The 18,755-nt window shown below is 37.2% G+C and overlaps 1 protein-coding gene and 1 long non-coding RNA gene across 2 annotated transcripts in view; one reads left to right on the plus strand and one right to left on the minus strand.

Moving 5' to 3' along the window:
- LOC130426941 (uncharacterized) overlaps positions 1-18,755 on the minus strand; it is a 56,934-nt gene that overhangs the window by 9,772 nt on the left and 28,407 nt on the right. The window contains exons 7-11 of the mRNA XM_056753955.1: positions 6,111-6,197; positions 5,862-5,954; positions 5,642-5,716; positions 5,306-5,419; positions 5,074-5,205 (exon numbers count right to left, since the gene is read on the minus strand). Of these exons, the coding sequence (XP_056609933.1) occupies positions 5,074-5,205; positions 5,306-5,419; positions 5,642-5,716; positions 5,862-5,954; positions 6,111-6,197 (501 nt within the window). The remainder of the gene's footprint in view (positions 1-5,073; positions 5,206-5,305; positions 5,420-5,641; positions 5,717-5,861; positions 5,955-6,110; positions 6,198-18,755) is intronic.
- On the plus strand, positions 9,056-11,627 carry LOC130426942 (uncharacterized). The gene is made up of 3 exons (XR_008907246.1): positions 9,056-11,234; positions 11,340-11,405; positions 11,492-11,627. It is a non-coding gene; the product is annotated as an uncharacterized LOC130426942 (long non-coding RNA).

Raw genomic sequence — 18,755 nt, forward strand, 5'->3', positions numbered from 1 at the left:
TCAGGTTCATATAACACAAGATCAGTAAGTACAGTAGCTTTTGACACTTGATAACTCATTTGATGTAAATGAAATATTTGCTCTCGGGTTCTTTATATCATTGAAGTTTTCTTGTGAATGAGACACTGATGGTTCATAACACGAGAGATGAAACATTTATTTACACGTCCTCTGATTTACAGTCGTGTGTTTCTTCTGTTATATTTGATAGTTTCAGGTGACAGGTGAAGGAGAATCGCGGCTCTTAACTGTATTTTACTCCTTAACTGTTATTATAATAAAGTTTAGACGTGAACACAGCTGATGAAAAGTGAATCCAGTTTAATTCATCACTTCATCACTTTATGTGCAGATGAGACAAACTCCAGATAAACCAGTTAAACTTCTCATCAATGTTATTCTTCATGTTGCTTTTAAATCTTCAATCTGTTAACAAGCTGCTAGAAATCAAGTGATCTGTTTAAGTGAGTTTAAGTTTTATTAAACTGAAACAGAATGTTGATCATGATGAAGGAGTTACTGTAGTGGACGAGTAAACTCTCTGAACATGAGCACTTCTCTTCTCTGTTCAGATTAAGATCATTCAACACAACAGAAGATCAAACTGATGCGTTCTGGACAGAGAAAAGACGATCATGTATCTGAACTAATACATTTCCTAACTTTTAGAAATCATATGACAGCCCTTTATGTTTCACTTCACTTATTAACCTCTAAATAAAGAGGTAAAGACGGTTAATAAAAAATTGCTCTGAGGTGAATTTCCCAAACAACCACATTTGCTGTTTTATCTTGACAACATTCCCACACTCCTCATTCAAACCACATTGGTTCAATAATATAATTGTTGACATCACACAGGTGATGATGTAATGACGTAATAACTCTGTTCAGACTGAATTAATATTAGATTATTTAAATAAACTCGGCATCTGAAGACAATTTTCTCCATTAGTTTAGTTTTCACTTCCATCACCACATCATACTAGAGGACATACACACCTCACACTGCTCAAAAACAACAACACTTTAATTCTCCTGACAAACTAAATGTAGAAGTAAATGAGTATATATTTAGAATAATGGATATAGAACGCACTATTATTTGCTTCTTTTAAAAGATCAAGATCTGTGTAAGTCTACATTTCACATTTCAACTGCTTCTGTCCACACCTCCAGATCTGTCATATCAACTACACAACTTCATGATGCTGTTTGTTTAAACAATGTCTTCAGGAAACACTGAATCTGTGCTCAATGACAAAACTTGTGACAATAGTTTGTTCACAGTATTTTTGGGAAACACATCACTTCTGGTTTTAGGCGAGTCTGTTTTTGCGAGCTCAGATTCTTGAGTCGGGGTAGATAGAGAATCGAGTTCAACTTTAAAATCTTTGTGTTGTTGTTTTGGTTTGTACTGTTATAATATCATCAGATGTGTCATCAATGCAATGTTCAGTTTTGTTGTCAGATAACAGGATTTCTTTGACAGTGACTTTCAGAAGCAGTGATTCAGAAATGATATGAAGTTTCTTAGATTTTGCAAACAGTTACAATCTGCAAACACTTTGTTTTCAGGCTCCTGGGACATGGCATTCTCCGCGGGAGTAATGCACATGAGACCGTTCTCAACATCGGCTTGTTCTCGGAGTCTAGTTCCGAGGACAGCGTGGCACACCGACAGCAGGCGCATGGTGATCACCCTAACCCCTTGGTCTTTCATGACCTTCCTCCGGGCGGGGATCCCCTCGGGCAGGTAGAGGCACGTTGTGGTGACGACGGCGCCTCGCTGCAGGGGTTGGGTGCAGTGTTCAACGGGCACGCAGTAGTGGGGCACGGGACGGGCCCCCTTCTGCGCTGGCATTCAATTGCCTGGAGTTGTGGGCTGTGTGGCGTGTGCTAGAAGGCTCCGGCCTCTAGTGCAGGGCCAGCACGTGTTGTACCTTCAGACAGCACGACAGCCGTAGCGTACATCGCCAGGGTGGCGTACCCTCACGGCAGCTAACACAACTTGCCCGACGCCTCCTCCTGTGGAGTTAGCAGGTGATCCGCTCCCTGCGGGCCACACATATCCCAGGCTAACACTTCTTTGCCTCCCGCGAAACCACCCATTGTCTGCTTTGGTACTCCCTGACCGAGGTCCCTCGCGGCACGGATGCCCAGGCGTTCTACTGACGGGCGGAAGCACACCACCCCCCCCAGGAGCCTCCTCGCACAGACACTGTGCGAGGTCAGGGAAGAGGAGCACCAAGTGTTAGGGGTTACACCGCACTGGTCTAACCGCACTTGGCATCAGAGTTGATGCTCTGGACGGCTACTCCCCCCGACCCATTCCCCTGACAGAAGACCTGCTCTCTCAGGGGAAGGACACGTTCTGGCATCCCAGATCAGACCTCTGAAATTCCCATGTCTGGTCTCTGGACGGGACGAGAAGATCCTGAGATGGTTACTCCGCCTTTATGGATGAGACCATCACCCAGGCTAGGGCCCCGTCTACTAGGCGGTAACACGCCTCTAGACGGCGCCTCTTCTCGTCCTGGTGTCTCTCTCTCAACGAGAAAGACCCACTGAGGTGCTCGATCAGGATTGTGTTGTGCTTATGAGACTGGAGACATCTCCCCTCCACGCTGAAAGAGTATGTAGTCGCTATCGCCACTCATCACAAATCAGTTGATGGAAGTTTCTAGGGCAACATGACCTGATCATTAGGTTCCTTCTGGGCCCCCCATGAGCCCCTCGGAGGTTCCGATCTTCCTCGCCTGAGTAGGACGGCCCTCCTGATGGCGCACGCTTCCTTCAAGAGGGTAGGGGACCTCTGAGTATCCTCCGTGTCCCCGGATTGCCTTGATTTCGGCCCTGGATACTCTCACGTTATCTTGAGACCCATGCCCGGATGCGTGCCGAAAAAGTTCCTACTACTCCCTTCTGGGGCAAAGTGGTGAACTTGCAGGCGCTCCCCACCGGGGAGGAAGGCCCAACCCGATTGTGTTGTGTCCTGCGCAAGTATTGCGCCTTTACCCGGACCGCACTCAGAGCTCTGAGCTCTGACCAGCTCAGTGTCTGAATTGGAGGACGGCAGAAGGGGAAGGCTGTCTCCAAGCCGAGGCTGGCGCACTGGGTCGTGGATGCCGTTACTACGGCATTCCGATCTCAGAATCTCCCATGTCCATTGGACACTGGCAGAAGCGCCCCCTTAGCAGAAATTTGTTGAGCTGCGGGTTGGGCTACGCTCAAACACCTTCGCAAGGGTTTACAACCTGCGTGTAAACCCGGTGTCAGCCCATGTCCTATGTGGCGACATGTAGGACTGGCATCCGGGGGGCGTATGCCTGCGAAAGCACCATTCCACCCTCCAGTAGGTTGGGTCAGTGTGCTATCTACCTCTCATCTTACCCAAACATATGGCTAAGAACAAGTACCTCACCAACCTCCCTTCTTACCCAGATACTGGTTAGGAACAGGTATTCCATCCATCACTAAGCAAGCACCCCCTGGGGGTTGGCTGGGCAGAGCAGTCTTGCCCCTTAGGCCGGGATACCATGTGAGCTATCACAGATAGCTCTAACCGGACCTAGTGCTACCGGACGTCTGTAACACCCCCTCCGTGGGTTGTTCCGTCTCATGTATCCTCATGAGTATGGTTCCCACTCCTGGTAACCCATGATCTTCATCAGGTGGACCTCCACCTCGCGGCGAGACCATACCTATATCCACCATTTTTCCTTCCCACGGGTAGGAGGTGGCCTCTGCAGCGCATCCCTAATTAAAGAAGTTGCACTTACCCGGTGTAAACCCGAGCCGGTCGGCCTCTCGCCAGTAGAGAGCTAAGGCCTCCGTCCGTGAAAGGTTACCGGTCAGGGCTGTTCCCATCTTTCTTCAAGAAAGTTCTGGAACCCCCCGACCACCACACTGGAAGGTAACAGTTTGCGAAAGCTTCGAGCTGAAACGCGCAGGCCTGTTATCGTAGCTTCGCTAGAGATTGTGACACGATACAGTGTTGTGGCATTTTCCAGGGGTAACCCCATCTGTCGTTCTCGACACAACGTCGAGAGACCGAAAGAAAGGGAACGTCTTGGTTACATATGTAACCTCAGTTCCCTGATGGAGGGAACAAGACGTTGTGTCCCTTATGCCACAAACACGTATCGTATTCTGCTGCAGTCGTGAGAGGCTCTCAGGCTCTTCAGAACAAAAGGTAAGTGAATGCTGCACACCGGCATCCTTTTTTTTTTATACCGGATATCCGGGGGCGGAGCCCGGCATGCAAATTGCATTCGCCAAATTTCATTGCCCTTTTCTATAGTAGTCAGAGTTGATTGGTTCTCAAGGGCAAACCCCATCTGTCGTTCTCAACACAACGTCTCGTTCCCTCCATCAGGGAACCGAGGTTACATACGTAACCAAGACGTTTCACTGAAGATGAGGAGTTCTCATGTGGGACAACAAACATTTCACATCCACGTAAAGACATAAATCTCTTTCCCTCTATTTTCAGATTAAATTTTTTTTTTTTAGATGGTTGTCATTCTGGTATAGAGTCTGTTTGTGTTCTCGGCTGAGACGTCTCAACATTTCTTTTGTTTAAAGTGATAAATCTGTTCCTAAACTCTGTCCTGTCAATCACTGTCAATAAAGTGAGTGTGTTACAGTAGAAAGAGTGAGATGATCCACACTCATAACAACAGAATAAATACACATTTAACTTTACAGGTTATGTGATCAAAGGTTATTAACTGGCACAATAGTTATTGTAGGTTATTAAAATACTGAAATAAGAGATTCTGTGACACTGACATTAAACATGATTTGTGAGACAATTGTGAGACAAAATTCCTTATATGAATTATACTGAATTCAAGCTCAATTCCACAGGAGTAGATGTGGTTCATTTGGACGTGTGGCTCACATGAATTGATTTTAAATTGATTTCACTTCATTAGTTATGACCCAGGAGATACAGAGACAGATACAATGATGTGTTACAATGACTTTTATCATCATTTTGATCCCACACACACTTGACTTTAACTAATGCATTAACTGAATCCAGATCAGTGATAAATGTGAACTCACCTCCTCTGGATGCAAATGTGTAGAACAGAAGAATGAATTGTAATGTCGGCAGAATTTCAAAGGTAAAATCAGCAACAATATCAACTATTTTAATTATTGTTCCGCTTTTGTTTCCAACCTCTGCTGCTAAAACTATAAGAGAAATAATAATATTGACATGATTGAATATCATTTCTCAGTATGTCACTGGTAAATGATGACATATGACAGATATTCATACAGAAACACTTACTGTAAACGACTTTACAGGAGCAGAACACAAACATGAGAACATAGAGGATTATTACCAAGACTCTGTCAAATACTGCTAAATTCAGAAGTTTCTGCCAAGTATTGACAAAAAGAGCTGAAAGACAGAGAAGATAAAATCAACAATTTTACATAAAAGCACAAACACAACTGAAAATATACAATTTAAACAGGTCACTAGAATTTTCAGGTCACCAACTTTATTGTTTAAAAATCCTTTTTAACATTCAATCTCTCTGTAATTCTGACAATAAAAACTGTTTATGCATGGTATAATGTGTTCATGATGATGTCTGTAAAGTGTGTTGGGTTTGTTTACCTGAATAAACAACAGCTGTCAAAACCATATATTCTGCAACGTAACTGTATTTCAGTATTAGTGTTTTTCCTTTGCCTGTAAAACAGAAAATATGTCATTGTTTTATTTATTATAGTTTTAACATTTGACAAATCACTCAAATAATGTGAAGATTCAGTGTTTTACACATATTTTTAAATTCATTCATTGATCTTCTCTGATACACAAACAAACATCAAACCTTCAAAATAATTTAAATATGGAGCCGTCCAGAGTAACAGGAGAGGTCTGAGAATATAAAGAGCACAACAGCAGACCGTCTCACTCACAGATCCTGAAACACAAACACAATAATAATGACAAACATTGAAGAACTTTGCACCTTAAAACATTGTTTACAAGTAAAAAAACAGAAGAGATGATTATTTGCTGTATTACTCACAGATGTGTAATGAATATATTGAGTAATATAAAGATTATAAACACTGACCTTCAGAAACACCCCAGAAGACAAAAGCAAAACACATGATGACATTTGGACAGAAGACCAGAAACATCTGAAGAAGGAAACCTGAATCTAAAATTGAAAACAGAAAGTACAACAACAATAAAGATTAAAAAAACACACATAAACCTTTTTAATAATATTTATACCTCCCTTCCATTTCAGGCAATACAATATTTTCTTTGTTTTTATAAATGTCAACACACTTGTCAACACATTAGATTCACATCCAGATGCATTATTGGAAATTTCTACACAGTTACAGAATATATAATAACTATATAATCAGTGTTTCACTCTTTCCAAAACATTATTGTTTCTAACATATGTAATATTTCAGCATTAACATGTGAGAGAAAGATTTCTATTGTGATAATAAGTGTAGATGTGATAGACACCATGACTCTGACTCAAAACACAACACTTCAGTAGTTTAATAGTGTTCAGTTTGATTGATCTTTATTTTTTTTTATTTAACTTGTTTATTTCACTACAGTCATGTTGAGAGCAATAAGAAAACACACACTGTTACTCCTCTGGCCTGCATCTGTTGTTACATTTTGTAACAAAGTTTAGTAAATGTACATAATTTATTTGATATGATGTAGAGAAAATAAATAATATAAATGAAGGAATGAAATGTCACATTGAAAAACACTTTATCTGTAAGTAATGTCAATTAAAGTTGTGTTATGTTGTAAAGTAGAAAATGTTCCTGTAGTTGGTCTTGTGAAGTACAGTGATGTGTTCAGGAGTTTGTACAGCGGTGGCACACAATTGTTTATTAAACAAACATAAAAATGCATTTAACTCATTTTTTATTATTAATTTGTGTGACTTTAAAAGACTTCAAATGTGCTTGAAGCTACACAAGATATTTATCAGGACTTTGGTCTGATCAGATCAGTTTTGTTAGTTTGTCTGTTGTGTTGAGCACATGACTGTTGTTGCTCTTCAGGGGCGGAATTCACAAAACATACTTAAGAAGAAAATTCTTCTTAACTCCCATGTTTTCTCTTATATTCTAATTTAAGAATAAGATTAGATCTTAGATAGATTGATTTTAGGACAAAAATGAAGAAGAATCCAAATTCTCGAAACAAAAGCTGTCGTATATATCATATATCATAAATCGCAGTTCTCTTAAATCTCAAAAGCTAAGATGTTTAATATGTATTTGGTTGTTTCGCATGTGACGTGTATTGTGTTGAGTCATAATCATAAGTTTGACATTTACTTATGCCATTAAGGAATATTTATCTTGATATAATAATGATAAGGTCTAGCTCCCTTATTTTAGCTTTCATTATTAAACACGGATTGCTTTTTACATTATTCGGGGACAAAGTGATTTGAAGCGGAGGATTCACAAGTATTATGCTGTAGTAACACAAAAAGTATTATAATAAGTATATTTTTTAACGCTTGCAAACATATTAATGCTGTTTAACACATCGCTTGTAATATACTGTATATAGCCTTTATAAGAATGCAATGTGCTTGTGTAGTAGAGTAGGCGGGGCGAGACCGTGGTTCGAGTCCGGTGAGTAATTGTGAATTAGTGCCAGCAGTTGTGAAGTTTCTCTATTTAATTATTTATTGTTAAATGGTTGACTGAATTAATACATCTACAGTCATATATATTTACTGTTCAAGGTCTGCCGTTTGTCAGTAACGTTATTCATTCCTCAGGGATGGTCCAGCATGTAATCATAGTCCTTACGTGATTCTTCATCCTTTAGGGTTTCGTATGCGGTGGCGATCAGCAGGAATTTCTGGTGCGGAGACTCCCGGCTCTCCTCGGCCACTCCGGGCTCGAACCACGGTCTCACCCCGCCTACTCTACTACAGCTTGTTAAACACATAAAGTTTTTTAGATAAACATCTACAGTTACCACAGGAGCAAGCGAGTGTAATCATATTATTTTAATTTACGACTTTATGGTCTGTAAATAAGTGCACAAATAACTGGCCTTGGAGAAACAACTTACAAACTTATCGTCTGATAACAAACTGCATTTAAAATACTTCACGCAAGCCCCCCGTCCTCCTATTCTTGGAGACATCATCTAACATCCTCACATGTGCTTCTGTCTTCCATAAAACACACATGAGTGTCACGACCGGCTCAAAGCCATGACAAATGAATGGAGGAAATACTCGAGTTGGTATAGTAACAATAAAAGTGTTTATTAACAATAATAGAATAATAAATAAAACATGAAAACAACAGAATCAAAGAATATTACGCCTAACGCCAACGCGTCAGACAGAACCAAATGTAAATCAAAACGAAATAAATGGGAGCCAGCCAACTTCACACCAACAAGGACCAAACGGTTTTATAGTGGGTAGACCAGGTGGACATTGTTGACTTGATGAGTCTCCTAGCCACACCCACCAACCGATAAAGATTTCTGATTGCCCAAAAATGCCATGCATAAAGCTGTCATGGTTCCACTACCATGTCATGTTTTATTCTTGTCTCAAGTGGAGCCATGGCATTGCCTGATGGTTTTATGCGGGAAAGACATAGTTCTTTCTCGTGTCTCGTCATTGTTCCCTACATCTTGTTCCTCGTCAGCCTCTCCTTACTGCTAATCCCCAGCACCTGTTTCTCGTTATGACCCTTTGTCTGTTTCCCCTATAAGGAGTCCTCATGTTCCCTTGTCCTGTGCTCGTGCATTGTTTGCGGTATCTGTTTGCTGTATGCTGTTCGATGTTCCTGTTCGATGTTCCTGTTCGATGTTCCTGTTCGATGTTCCTGTTCGATGTTCCTGTTCGATGTTCCTGTTCGATGTTCCTGTTCGATGTTCCTGTTCGATGTTCCTGTTCGATGTTCCTGTAAGCTGTACACGTTGTTGTTTGAAGTCCTCTGTCGTTGTACCTGTACCTGTACCTGTATTCATAGTAAGTTTAGTTCAGTCTAGTGTTTGTCTTAAGTCTTTGTAAGTTTAAGTGTAGTTAGTATAGTTCCTGTTTACACTTCATTGTTAATATTATCTTGTCCTGTTTTTACCCCATCGTGGGTCTTTGTTTTGCCTGTTTTGTTAAGTTTTTATTTGTTAATAAACGTCCTTGTTACCCTTACCGTCTGTGTCTGCCTGCAATTGGGTTCCCACGCCATGTCTCACCTTGAGATTCATGACATAAAGCAGCCATCCCATAGCCCCCCAGTATAAAAAAGAGACATGTCATTGTTTAATGCCCATCCATCCCCGAACAACCCCCACCAGCACATTAGACAAACACAAATTTAACCCTGTAGAAACAAGCACCACCTCATTAACCTTTGGTTAGGGTTCTGTAATGAGTGTAAAAAAACTAAAGGGTTGTGATCAGTAAAAACCACCAGAGGTCCCTCAGATGATCCTACATATACATCAAAATGTTGCAAGGCCCAAATCAGAGCAAGTGCTTCCTTCTCTATTACTGAATAGTTAAGCTGAAAAGAATTAAACTTTTTAGAAAAGAATCCAACTGGGTGGTTAATGCCATTTTCAGAAGTCTGCAACAGAACGGCACCAGCACCCACATTGCTGGCATCAACTTGCAAATGAAAGACTCAAAACAGGACCCTCTGTAAGGAGCATTTTTACCCTTTCAAACGCTTCTTGACAATACGAAGTCCAACAAAAGACCACACCTCCTCAGTAGTTGTATCATATACTGTGTGTCAAATAGTTTGATTGATTTATGACCCCCTGTCAAATTATCTGTCCACCAGTCACTCAAACTGAGACTTTTATGGTATGACAGCCCTGATGACAGATATGTTTTATGGTTGTTTTTGTGGGTATCCTCTGACCCCAACCCTTCCTTTAGTGGGTCTAACTACCTCACCCCCCTTCACTACTTCCTTATCAAAAATGATTGTTTTCATCCTGTTTAGCTTTTACTGCAGGATATTAGTGAATAACAATTGTCAACTAGTGTGATAAACTAAATGTAGTATAAGTGTTTTTCCTCTAAGAGTGTTGTTTCCTTTGCTTTGTGGTTTTTATCATGCAAATGAGTGAGTTGGTGCTTGTTGTTTGAAATCTTCTGAATGTTTGTGTGTCTCCCCACTTTCCCCCCTAAGCAAGTCATTTAATCAGTAAATCAAAGTAAGTGAGTTTTTTATGATCTGGCAGTCTTGTTTGATAGTTTACATATTATAGCTGTGTTAATGTGTATTTGTCCTCATCCTGCTGGCCTGACATCCTGATGGTCAGGCAATGTTTGATCTCTCATTAAACGAGTGAAAACCTGGCAGGGGGTGTGTTAGAGTGGCGTCCTAACGTTTAACGCAATGTTTCAACTAAGAGTGATCTGGGGACATAGTTTTAAGTTTTATATGATAAATGATTAAAAGCGATTGGGTTCCGTTTATCATCAATGAGACATAAATTACATATGCTTCAAGGATATGTCTCTGATCTGTTTCTTCTAATGTGTGTTATAAATATTTTATAGAATAAGAAATGACAACGATAGCCAGGTACGTTTTATCATGCGTTTGGTGTCGTTCGGGATGGCTGTGTATTTTTCACATATTAAACAGGGTGGTGTTGTCTAACGAAAAAAATTGTAACGTTTTAGAGTTAATGCAATGATCCATTTTTAAACAAATGGTGTTCTGAGTCGCGTCATGGGTTACCGACTGAGTGGTGAGACGTCAGTGTGTCTACGTGAACCAAGGTGTTTTAAATCGTATTCTTTGAAATGTCCGTCACCTGTACATCACTTTTTAAAATAAATACTTCCTTATGTCTGAGAGGATATCGTGGATCTACGATGATTTCAACATGATAAAGAGTTTTGGGGTTTGTTGGAGACGGTGTGAATGGTCATTCATGTTTATCACAGGTAGTCTAGTGTTAGTGCGAGTGCATATGTGTGTGTATTGTTACAATGACCGGGGGTGTGTTTTGCATATGTTAATAGGGTCACCCCTTAACTTTTTAACACCAAGCCCGTATGTCTTTATAAGTTGAAAATGTTTTGGTTTCTTTCGTTATGGAATCCTGTGTGTCAAGACAGTCGTCCAGAGTCGCGGTAAACAGACATTCATCTCTTTGTCATTTTGAAAAACTACCCAATCTTCTAAAATGGCAAGATTCATTTACGGTATGTGTTTTTCGTTTTTTCTTTGAATCAAATAAAAACAAAAAAAGTATAACTAGTCATTGTATTGGTGCCTTGTTTAAAAACATGTTGTGTGTAATGAAATAGGTACATTGAACGACCCCCGATATTCCTGGCTTATAGAAGAAATTAACAAACTAAATGGTCCAACTGGTATGTAAATATAAATTTGTATATTAATATGGATCATAATAATAAATACTAAAATATATAATAATTGTGTACAATTTTATCTACAGGTTCGCCCCCTGTTGTAACAACACAACACAGCAAAAACCCCGGATGTTTAAGAAGAGCCGTTGGTACGTAGGCCTGTATGTGTGTTTGAGATAGTAGTGATTATTGAAAATCATGTAATACAATGTTTTACTGCCTGCTGGCATGACACCCTGATGTTCTCACATCACAGTTTGAAACCTGACGGTTGTCTTTTTAAATTTGTGATAGATAATGGTTATGTCTTGTTTCATCTAAGAGTTATTTCATTCCAGGTTTAAGATTTTTATCTGATAAATGATTAACGTTTTTGGGTCACCATTTTATCATTGTGTCATAACTATATCTTTTTGATTCAATGACATGCCCTGCCATGTTCATTCTGGTCATGGAGGAATGGGGGATTGTTTTTTGTTAGCACCTCTAAGGGGTGTCTTTCTGACAAATGTTATAGTCTTAAGACCACGACCCCCCAAAAAAAGAACTTTTAAATCCAGGAATAAAAAAAAAAAAAAAATCTAGTCAATATCTTCATCTACAATTGTCATAGGTCTACACTGTTTTATTTAATAAATGTTGCGTTTCAGATGATATCTTAAGATCTTCAAGAAGGATGGTGCTACCACTTATAGCTCTAACCATGGGTTAAAATACAACTGTTTAGCACTCTTTACAAAATGAAAGATCTATTATTGTATTCTTTAAAAAATGTAGAATAGTCATATAACTATTTGGTATCATGTTGAGTAAAGACTGAGTCACAACAGTGGGGTTTTAAATGTAGCTTCTGTTAATGGAGTTGTAGGTGAGGATGTGTTTATGGTAATAGGTCAAAGAATTTTTGGGAGACTCAAACTGGGGGATTGTTTTTGTTAGCACCTCTAAGGGGTGTCTTTCTGACAAATGTTATAGTCTTAAGACCACGACCCCCCCCAAAAAAGAAGTTTTTTAAATCCAGGAATAAAAAAAAAAAAAAAATCTAGTCAATATCTTCATCTACAATTGTCATAGGTCTACACTGTTTTATTTAATAAATGTTGCGTTTCAGATGATATCTTAAGATCTTCAAGAAGGATGGTGCTACCACTTATAGCTCTAACCATGGGTTAAAATACAATTGTTTAGCACTCCTTTCAAAATGAAAGATCTATTATTGTATTCTTTAAAAAATGTTGAATAGTCATATACTTGGTATCATGTTGAGTAAAGACTGAGTCACAACAGTGGGGTTTTAAATGTAGCTTCTGTTAATGGAGTTGTAGGTAAGGATGTGTTTATGGTAATAGGTCAAAGAATTTTTGGGAGACTCAAACATCCCTACATCCACTTTTCACAGCTTAAGTCATGAGACTGTCTCAGTCTGAGACTATAGTAGTTTATTTTTCATTTCATCCCTCTACATCGGCATTATTTCAGGTTGTACATCTGATAGCAAAGAAGTCTTAACAGATAGTGTTTCCATTTCACATTGTTTTAAGGGCATATATTTGTAAGTGTTAAGTAAATGATAACATGTTTTTATAACGGTTCTCTTAAGATCTAAATATCACAAACAACGTATAAGTTGACTCAACTGGGCATGTTTTGTATATTTGTCATCCTTTTCTTATGTTGCATGCTTTTAACTACTCATGTAATTCCCTTTCTGACACAAACCATCTGAATGTATTAAAAATAATAATAAGAGAAGGCCACAGCAAGTTTTTTAAGTACCACTGTATTTTCCTGTATGTGTTAAATGCTTGGCCAGACAGATCTGACAGTGTGTGTGCTGGATTGTGCATTAAACATGATTGGTAAAATGTGGTTGCATTAAAGAATATCTTTCACATGTAAAAAAAAAAATCTATATTTAAAGTTCTAACAAACTAAACTAAAATAAACTAAAAATGGCTTTTGCCTGCAGGAAAATAGGCAACTTATGAAGACAATGCGTCTTGTGAAACGCTGTATGGGGTTTTTTAAATGTTTAAAAACATATCGAGCTACAGAGATAGATTTCCTTTTAAAAGATTGGATGTTACCTCTAGTTTTTAGCCAAGTTTGGTCTTTTCATCTTCTTTTCTCGATTGCTCAACAAGCACTGGCAAACATGCATATCAGTAGAATTTTATGTGATCTTCACCTTAGGTCTTTCAGTGGTGAAGACAAATGGGAAGCCCATGGGACACTACCCCAATCCGTATCTTACGTGTTACTTAAGTTAAAGATGGGTTAAGTCATAGAGAGACACTATTAACATTGCAACAATATCTCTATAAACCAGTGCGTCAGTAAATGAATCAGTCGATAAATAAATAATTACTTGAAGGCTGAACACACGTTTTGTGTTACCTTGTTTCCCTATTATATCGATATCCTTTGAGAAATGAGTTTTGTGAAGTAATCCTTATACTATACCCTCAAATACACATCATGCACGCAATGTGGTTCTCTCACTATATATCTACAGTGCTGATCAAAACTTTAGACCTGTTTTACTACACAAGTTTGTATCCTCACCATGTGCATGTCAGGAACATTTTACATTTCTTAAATTGTTCATCTTTTGTAAACCTTTTAAATGGTTTCAACTTTTTTTTTATTCAGTACAAAGTTGTCAGGTATTTACACTTAGGTTTTTAGAAGTTTTTTAGTTTGTCACTTTTTTGTGAATATTTACAAATGACGAATTTGATGTGATGGGTCAGTGACGTTTTGTTAGCTTCGTTACATGTTTTACCAAATCTAACGAATGAATCCGAAGGTCGGCATTTCAAATGATAGCCAAAAAATGTAGGACAGCTCTTTATACTGATATAATCTACAGAAAGGTGATAAAACAGACATGGTAAGGCTACGGATTTGTATTAATTGTATTATGTAAAGTTTCTCATTTGAACTTTTTCATAATGTTTTCATTAGTTTTTCTGCTTTATTTTCTTAATTTAACACTTCTTAGTTATAACTAGTGGCCTGTTTACTTCTTTGTGATTTTTAGTTTAATTCCTCAGATAGCCTTTTGTTATAAATTTGTTATTTGACTTCGTACAAAAAGCTAATCCATACATTTTGACCTGTTTATTGTTTTGAGATCTTGTTCAATTGTCTTATTTTCCTCACAAATTTATCCAAAATGTCTTGCTTTAATGCTGGTAAGATCAGTTGTTCTAAGTTTTCTCATCGTTCCAGCCGTGTTTTAGGGTTGATTTAGGTTTGCTTTGATTTAATAAAAAACAAGTATTTACATCCAAAACCTTCTTCATCTTAATGCCTCTATTTTATTACACAGCTAGTATTTTAGCTGTTGAGTATGTATGTTTTTATTTTATACATCGGCACCAATATTTGGCACAATATTTGCATGTAGTCCTTATGATCTAAATATAAGATTACTATGCTGTAGCTCAGTTGTATTTTACTAAAGAAAGCATCTTGATTTAGATTAGTCTTTCTTTGAAAGGAGGAAAGAAAAGTTGTTTAATGTCTCAATTAGAAAACTTGTTTCCATGGAAAGTGCTTACATACTAGTTTGGTTACAAGATTTACGACACAACCAGTGTTTGTGTGTGTGTGTGTCAACACAACACTTTTTACAATATCCATGATAGTCTGATTTATTTATTGCTTCATAGTCTGTATGCCGTTCTTATGGCAATTATAATAGCAAATAAAGGAAATATAATTATTTGTCCTGAAGGCAGAAACTATTCGAAGGTAACTTTCTGAAAAATATCTAATTAGATCATAATATTACTGTTTCATTAACCGATCAAAAGCCAATTTTAATTTTTACAGACCTCATTGACCCCCGTCTATCCAAAATCATACAGTTTTAGCTCAAGCTCATCCATATTAAAAACATTTAATAATAATGTTTAGTGTACCTTTGAACAATCACGTACATATTGAACAGTGACACTGATTTTTGAAGTGTCATTGAGTTGCAGACAAGCACTGGTGAGATAAAAGATTTTACAGCTATATGTTTGTTGTTTTGCTCTTTGGTGGTATTGTAAGTTCTTGTTGTGTGTCTGTTTTTCATCTGTTAATTAATTTGTTAATGTCCCAATCTTAAAAATACACTTTTCAAGCAATATTTAGAAATGTTACCTTCCGTATATCCTTCCACACCTAATGTGCTACACTTACTTTTAAGTACAGTAGTACGTCTTATTTTTATTTCTCTTTCGGCAGTCTTCTGCAGTTGTAACATTAGCTCTCGACTCCAGATTTTACAATTTGGAACTATTTTCACAAACATTTCATTATTTCAATTTCTACTAATTTCACAACGGATGATAAAAAATGCATTTAAATTATTGTTTTTAAACTTGTGTTATTTTGTTGCAATAATGGACGGACACATCAAAAAAAGTGATAAAAGCATTTTTGATTTTAACTCATTTACTTTCTAAAGAACTCATTCATTAAGTAACTTTTCTTTGTGAATCAATTCTATGTAAAGCATTTTGAATTACCTTTGTGTATGAATTGTGCTATATAAATAAATGTTGCCTTGCAATGCCCAACCGTGAGAGAATCGTTGATGGCAGAAAAAAGTATAGATGGAAATTCAAATCAGAGATAAACATTTTGTAGAGTATGAATCACGAATTCCTCATAAACGAGACGTAAACAATAATTTAAATGCATTTTTTATCATCCGTTGTGAAATTAGTAGAAATTGAAATAATGAAATGTTTGTGAAAATAGTTCCAAATTGTAAAATCTGGAGTCGAGAGCTAATGTTACAACTGCAGAAGACTACCGAAAGAGAAATAAAAATAAGACGTACTACTGTACTTAAAAGTAAGTGTAGCACATTAGGTGTGGAAGGATATACGGAAGGTAACATTTCTAAATATTGCTTGAAAAGTGTATTTTTAAGATTGGGACATTAACAAATTAATTAACAGATGAAAAACAGACACACAACAAGAACTTACAATACCACCAAAGAGCAAAACAACAAACATATAGCTGTAAAATCTTTTATCTCACCAGTGCTTGTCTGCAACTCAATGACACTTCAAAAATCAGTGTCACTGTTCAATATGTACGTGATTGTTCAAAGGTACACTAAATATTATTATTAAATGTTTTTAATATGGATGAGCTTGAGCTAAAACTGTATGATTTTGGATAGACGGGGGTCAATGAGGTCTGTAAAAATTAAAATTGGCTTTTGATCGGTTAATGAAACAGTAATATTATGATCTAATTAGATATTTTTCAGAAAGTTACCTTCGAATAGTTTCTGCCTTCAGGACAAATAATTATATTTCCTTTATTTGCTATTATAATTGCCATAAGAACGGCATACAGACTATGAAGCAATAAATAAATCAGACTATCATGGATATTGTAAAAAGTGTTGTGTTGACACACACACACACAAACACTGGTTGTGTCGTAAATCTTGTAACCAAACTAGTATGTAAGCACTTTCCATGGAAACAAGTTTTCTAATTGAGACATTAAACAACTTTTCTTTCCTCCTTTCAAAGAAAGACTAATCTAAATCAAGATGCTTTCTTTAGTAAAATACAACTGAGCTACAGCATAGTAATCTTATATTTAGATCATAAGGACTACATGCAAATATTGTGCCAAATATTGGTGCCGATGTATAAAATAAAAACATACATACTCAACAGCTAAAATACTAGCTGTGTAATAAAATAGAGGCATTAAGATGAAGAAGGTTTTGGATGTAAATACTTGTTTTTTATTAAATCAAAGCAAACCTAAATCAACCCTAAAACACGGCTGGAACGATGAGAAAACTTAGAACAACTGATCTTACCAGCATTAAAGCAAGACATTTTGGATAAATTTGTGAGGAAAATAAGACAATTGAACAAGATCTCAAAACAATAAACAGGTCAAAATGTATGGATTAGCTTTTTGTACGAAGTCAAATAACAAATTTATAACAAAAGGCTATCTGAGGAATTAAACTAAAAATCACAAAGAAGTAAACAGGCCACTAGTTATAACTAAGAAGTGTTAAATTAAGAAAATAAAGCAGAAAAACTAATGAAAACATTATGAAAAAGTTCAAATGAGAAACTTTACATAATACAATTAATACAAATCCGTAGCCTTACCATGTCTGTTTTATCACCTTTCTGTAGATTATATCAGTATAAAGAGCTGTCCTACATTTTTTGGCTATCATTTGAAATGCCGACCTTCGGATTCATTCGTTAGATTTGGTAAAACATGTAACGAAGCTAACAAAACGTCACTGACCCATCACATCAAATTCGTCATTTGTAAATATTCACAAAAAAGTGACAAACTAAAAAACTTCTAAAAACCTAAGTGTAAATACCTGACAACTTTGTACTGAATAAAAAAAAAGTTGAAACCATTTAAAAGGTTTACAAAAGATGAACAATTTAAGAAATGTAAAATGTTCCTGACATGCACATGGTGAGGATACAAACTTGTGTAGTAAAACAGGTCTAAAGTTTTGATCAGCACTGTAGATATATAGTGAGAGAACCACATTGCGTGCATGATGTGTATTTGAGGGTATAGTATAAGGATTACTTCACAAAACTCATTTCTCAAAGGATATCGATATAATAGGGAAACAAGGTAACACAAAACGTGTGTTCAGCCTTCAAGTAATTATTTATTTATCGACTGATTCATTTACTGACGCACTGGTTTATAGAGATATTGTTGCAATGTTAATAGTGTCTCTCTATGACTTAACCCATCTTTAACTTAAGTAACACGTAAGATACGGATTGGGGTAGTGTCCCATGGGCTTCCCATTTGTCTTCACCACTGAAAGACCTAAGGTGAAGATCACATAAAATTCTACTGATATGCATGTTTGCCAGTGCTTGTTGAGCAATCGAGAAAAGAAGATGAAAAGACCAAACTTGGCTAAAAACTAGAGGTAACATCCAATCTTTTAAAAGGAAATCTATCTCTGTAGCTCGGTATGTTTTTAAACATTTAAAAAACCCCATACAGCGTTTCACAAGACGCATTGTCTTCATAAGTTGCCTATTTTCCTGCAGGCAAAAGCCATTTTTAGTTTATTTTAGTTTAGTTTGTTAGAACTTTAAATATAGATTTTTTTTTTACATGTGAAAGATATTCTTTAATGCAACCACATTTTACCAATCATGTTTAATGCACAATCCAGCACACACACTGTCAGATCTGTCTGGCCAAGCATTTAACACATACAGGAAAATACAGTGGTACTTAAAAAACTTGCTGTGGCCTTCTCTTATTATTATTTTTAATACATTCAGATGGTTTGTGTCAGAAAGGGAATTA

Source organism: Triplophysa dalaica, chromosome 7 (genome assembly GCF_015846415.1).
Source record: "Triplophysa dalaica isolate WHDGS20190420 chromosome 7, ASM1584641v1, whole genome shotgun sequence".
Taxonomy (NCBI): Eukaryota; Metazoa; Chordata; class Actinopteri; order Cypriniformes; family Nemacheilidae; genus Triplophysa; species Triplophysa dalaica.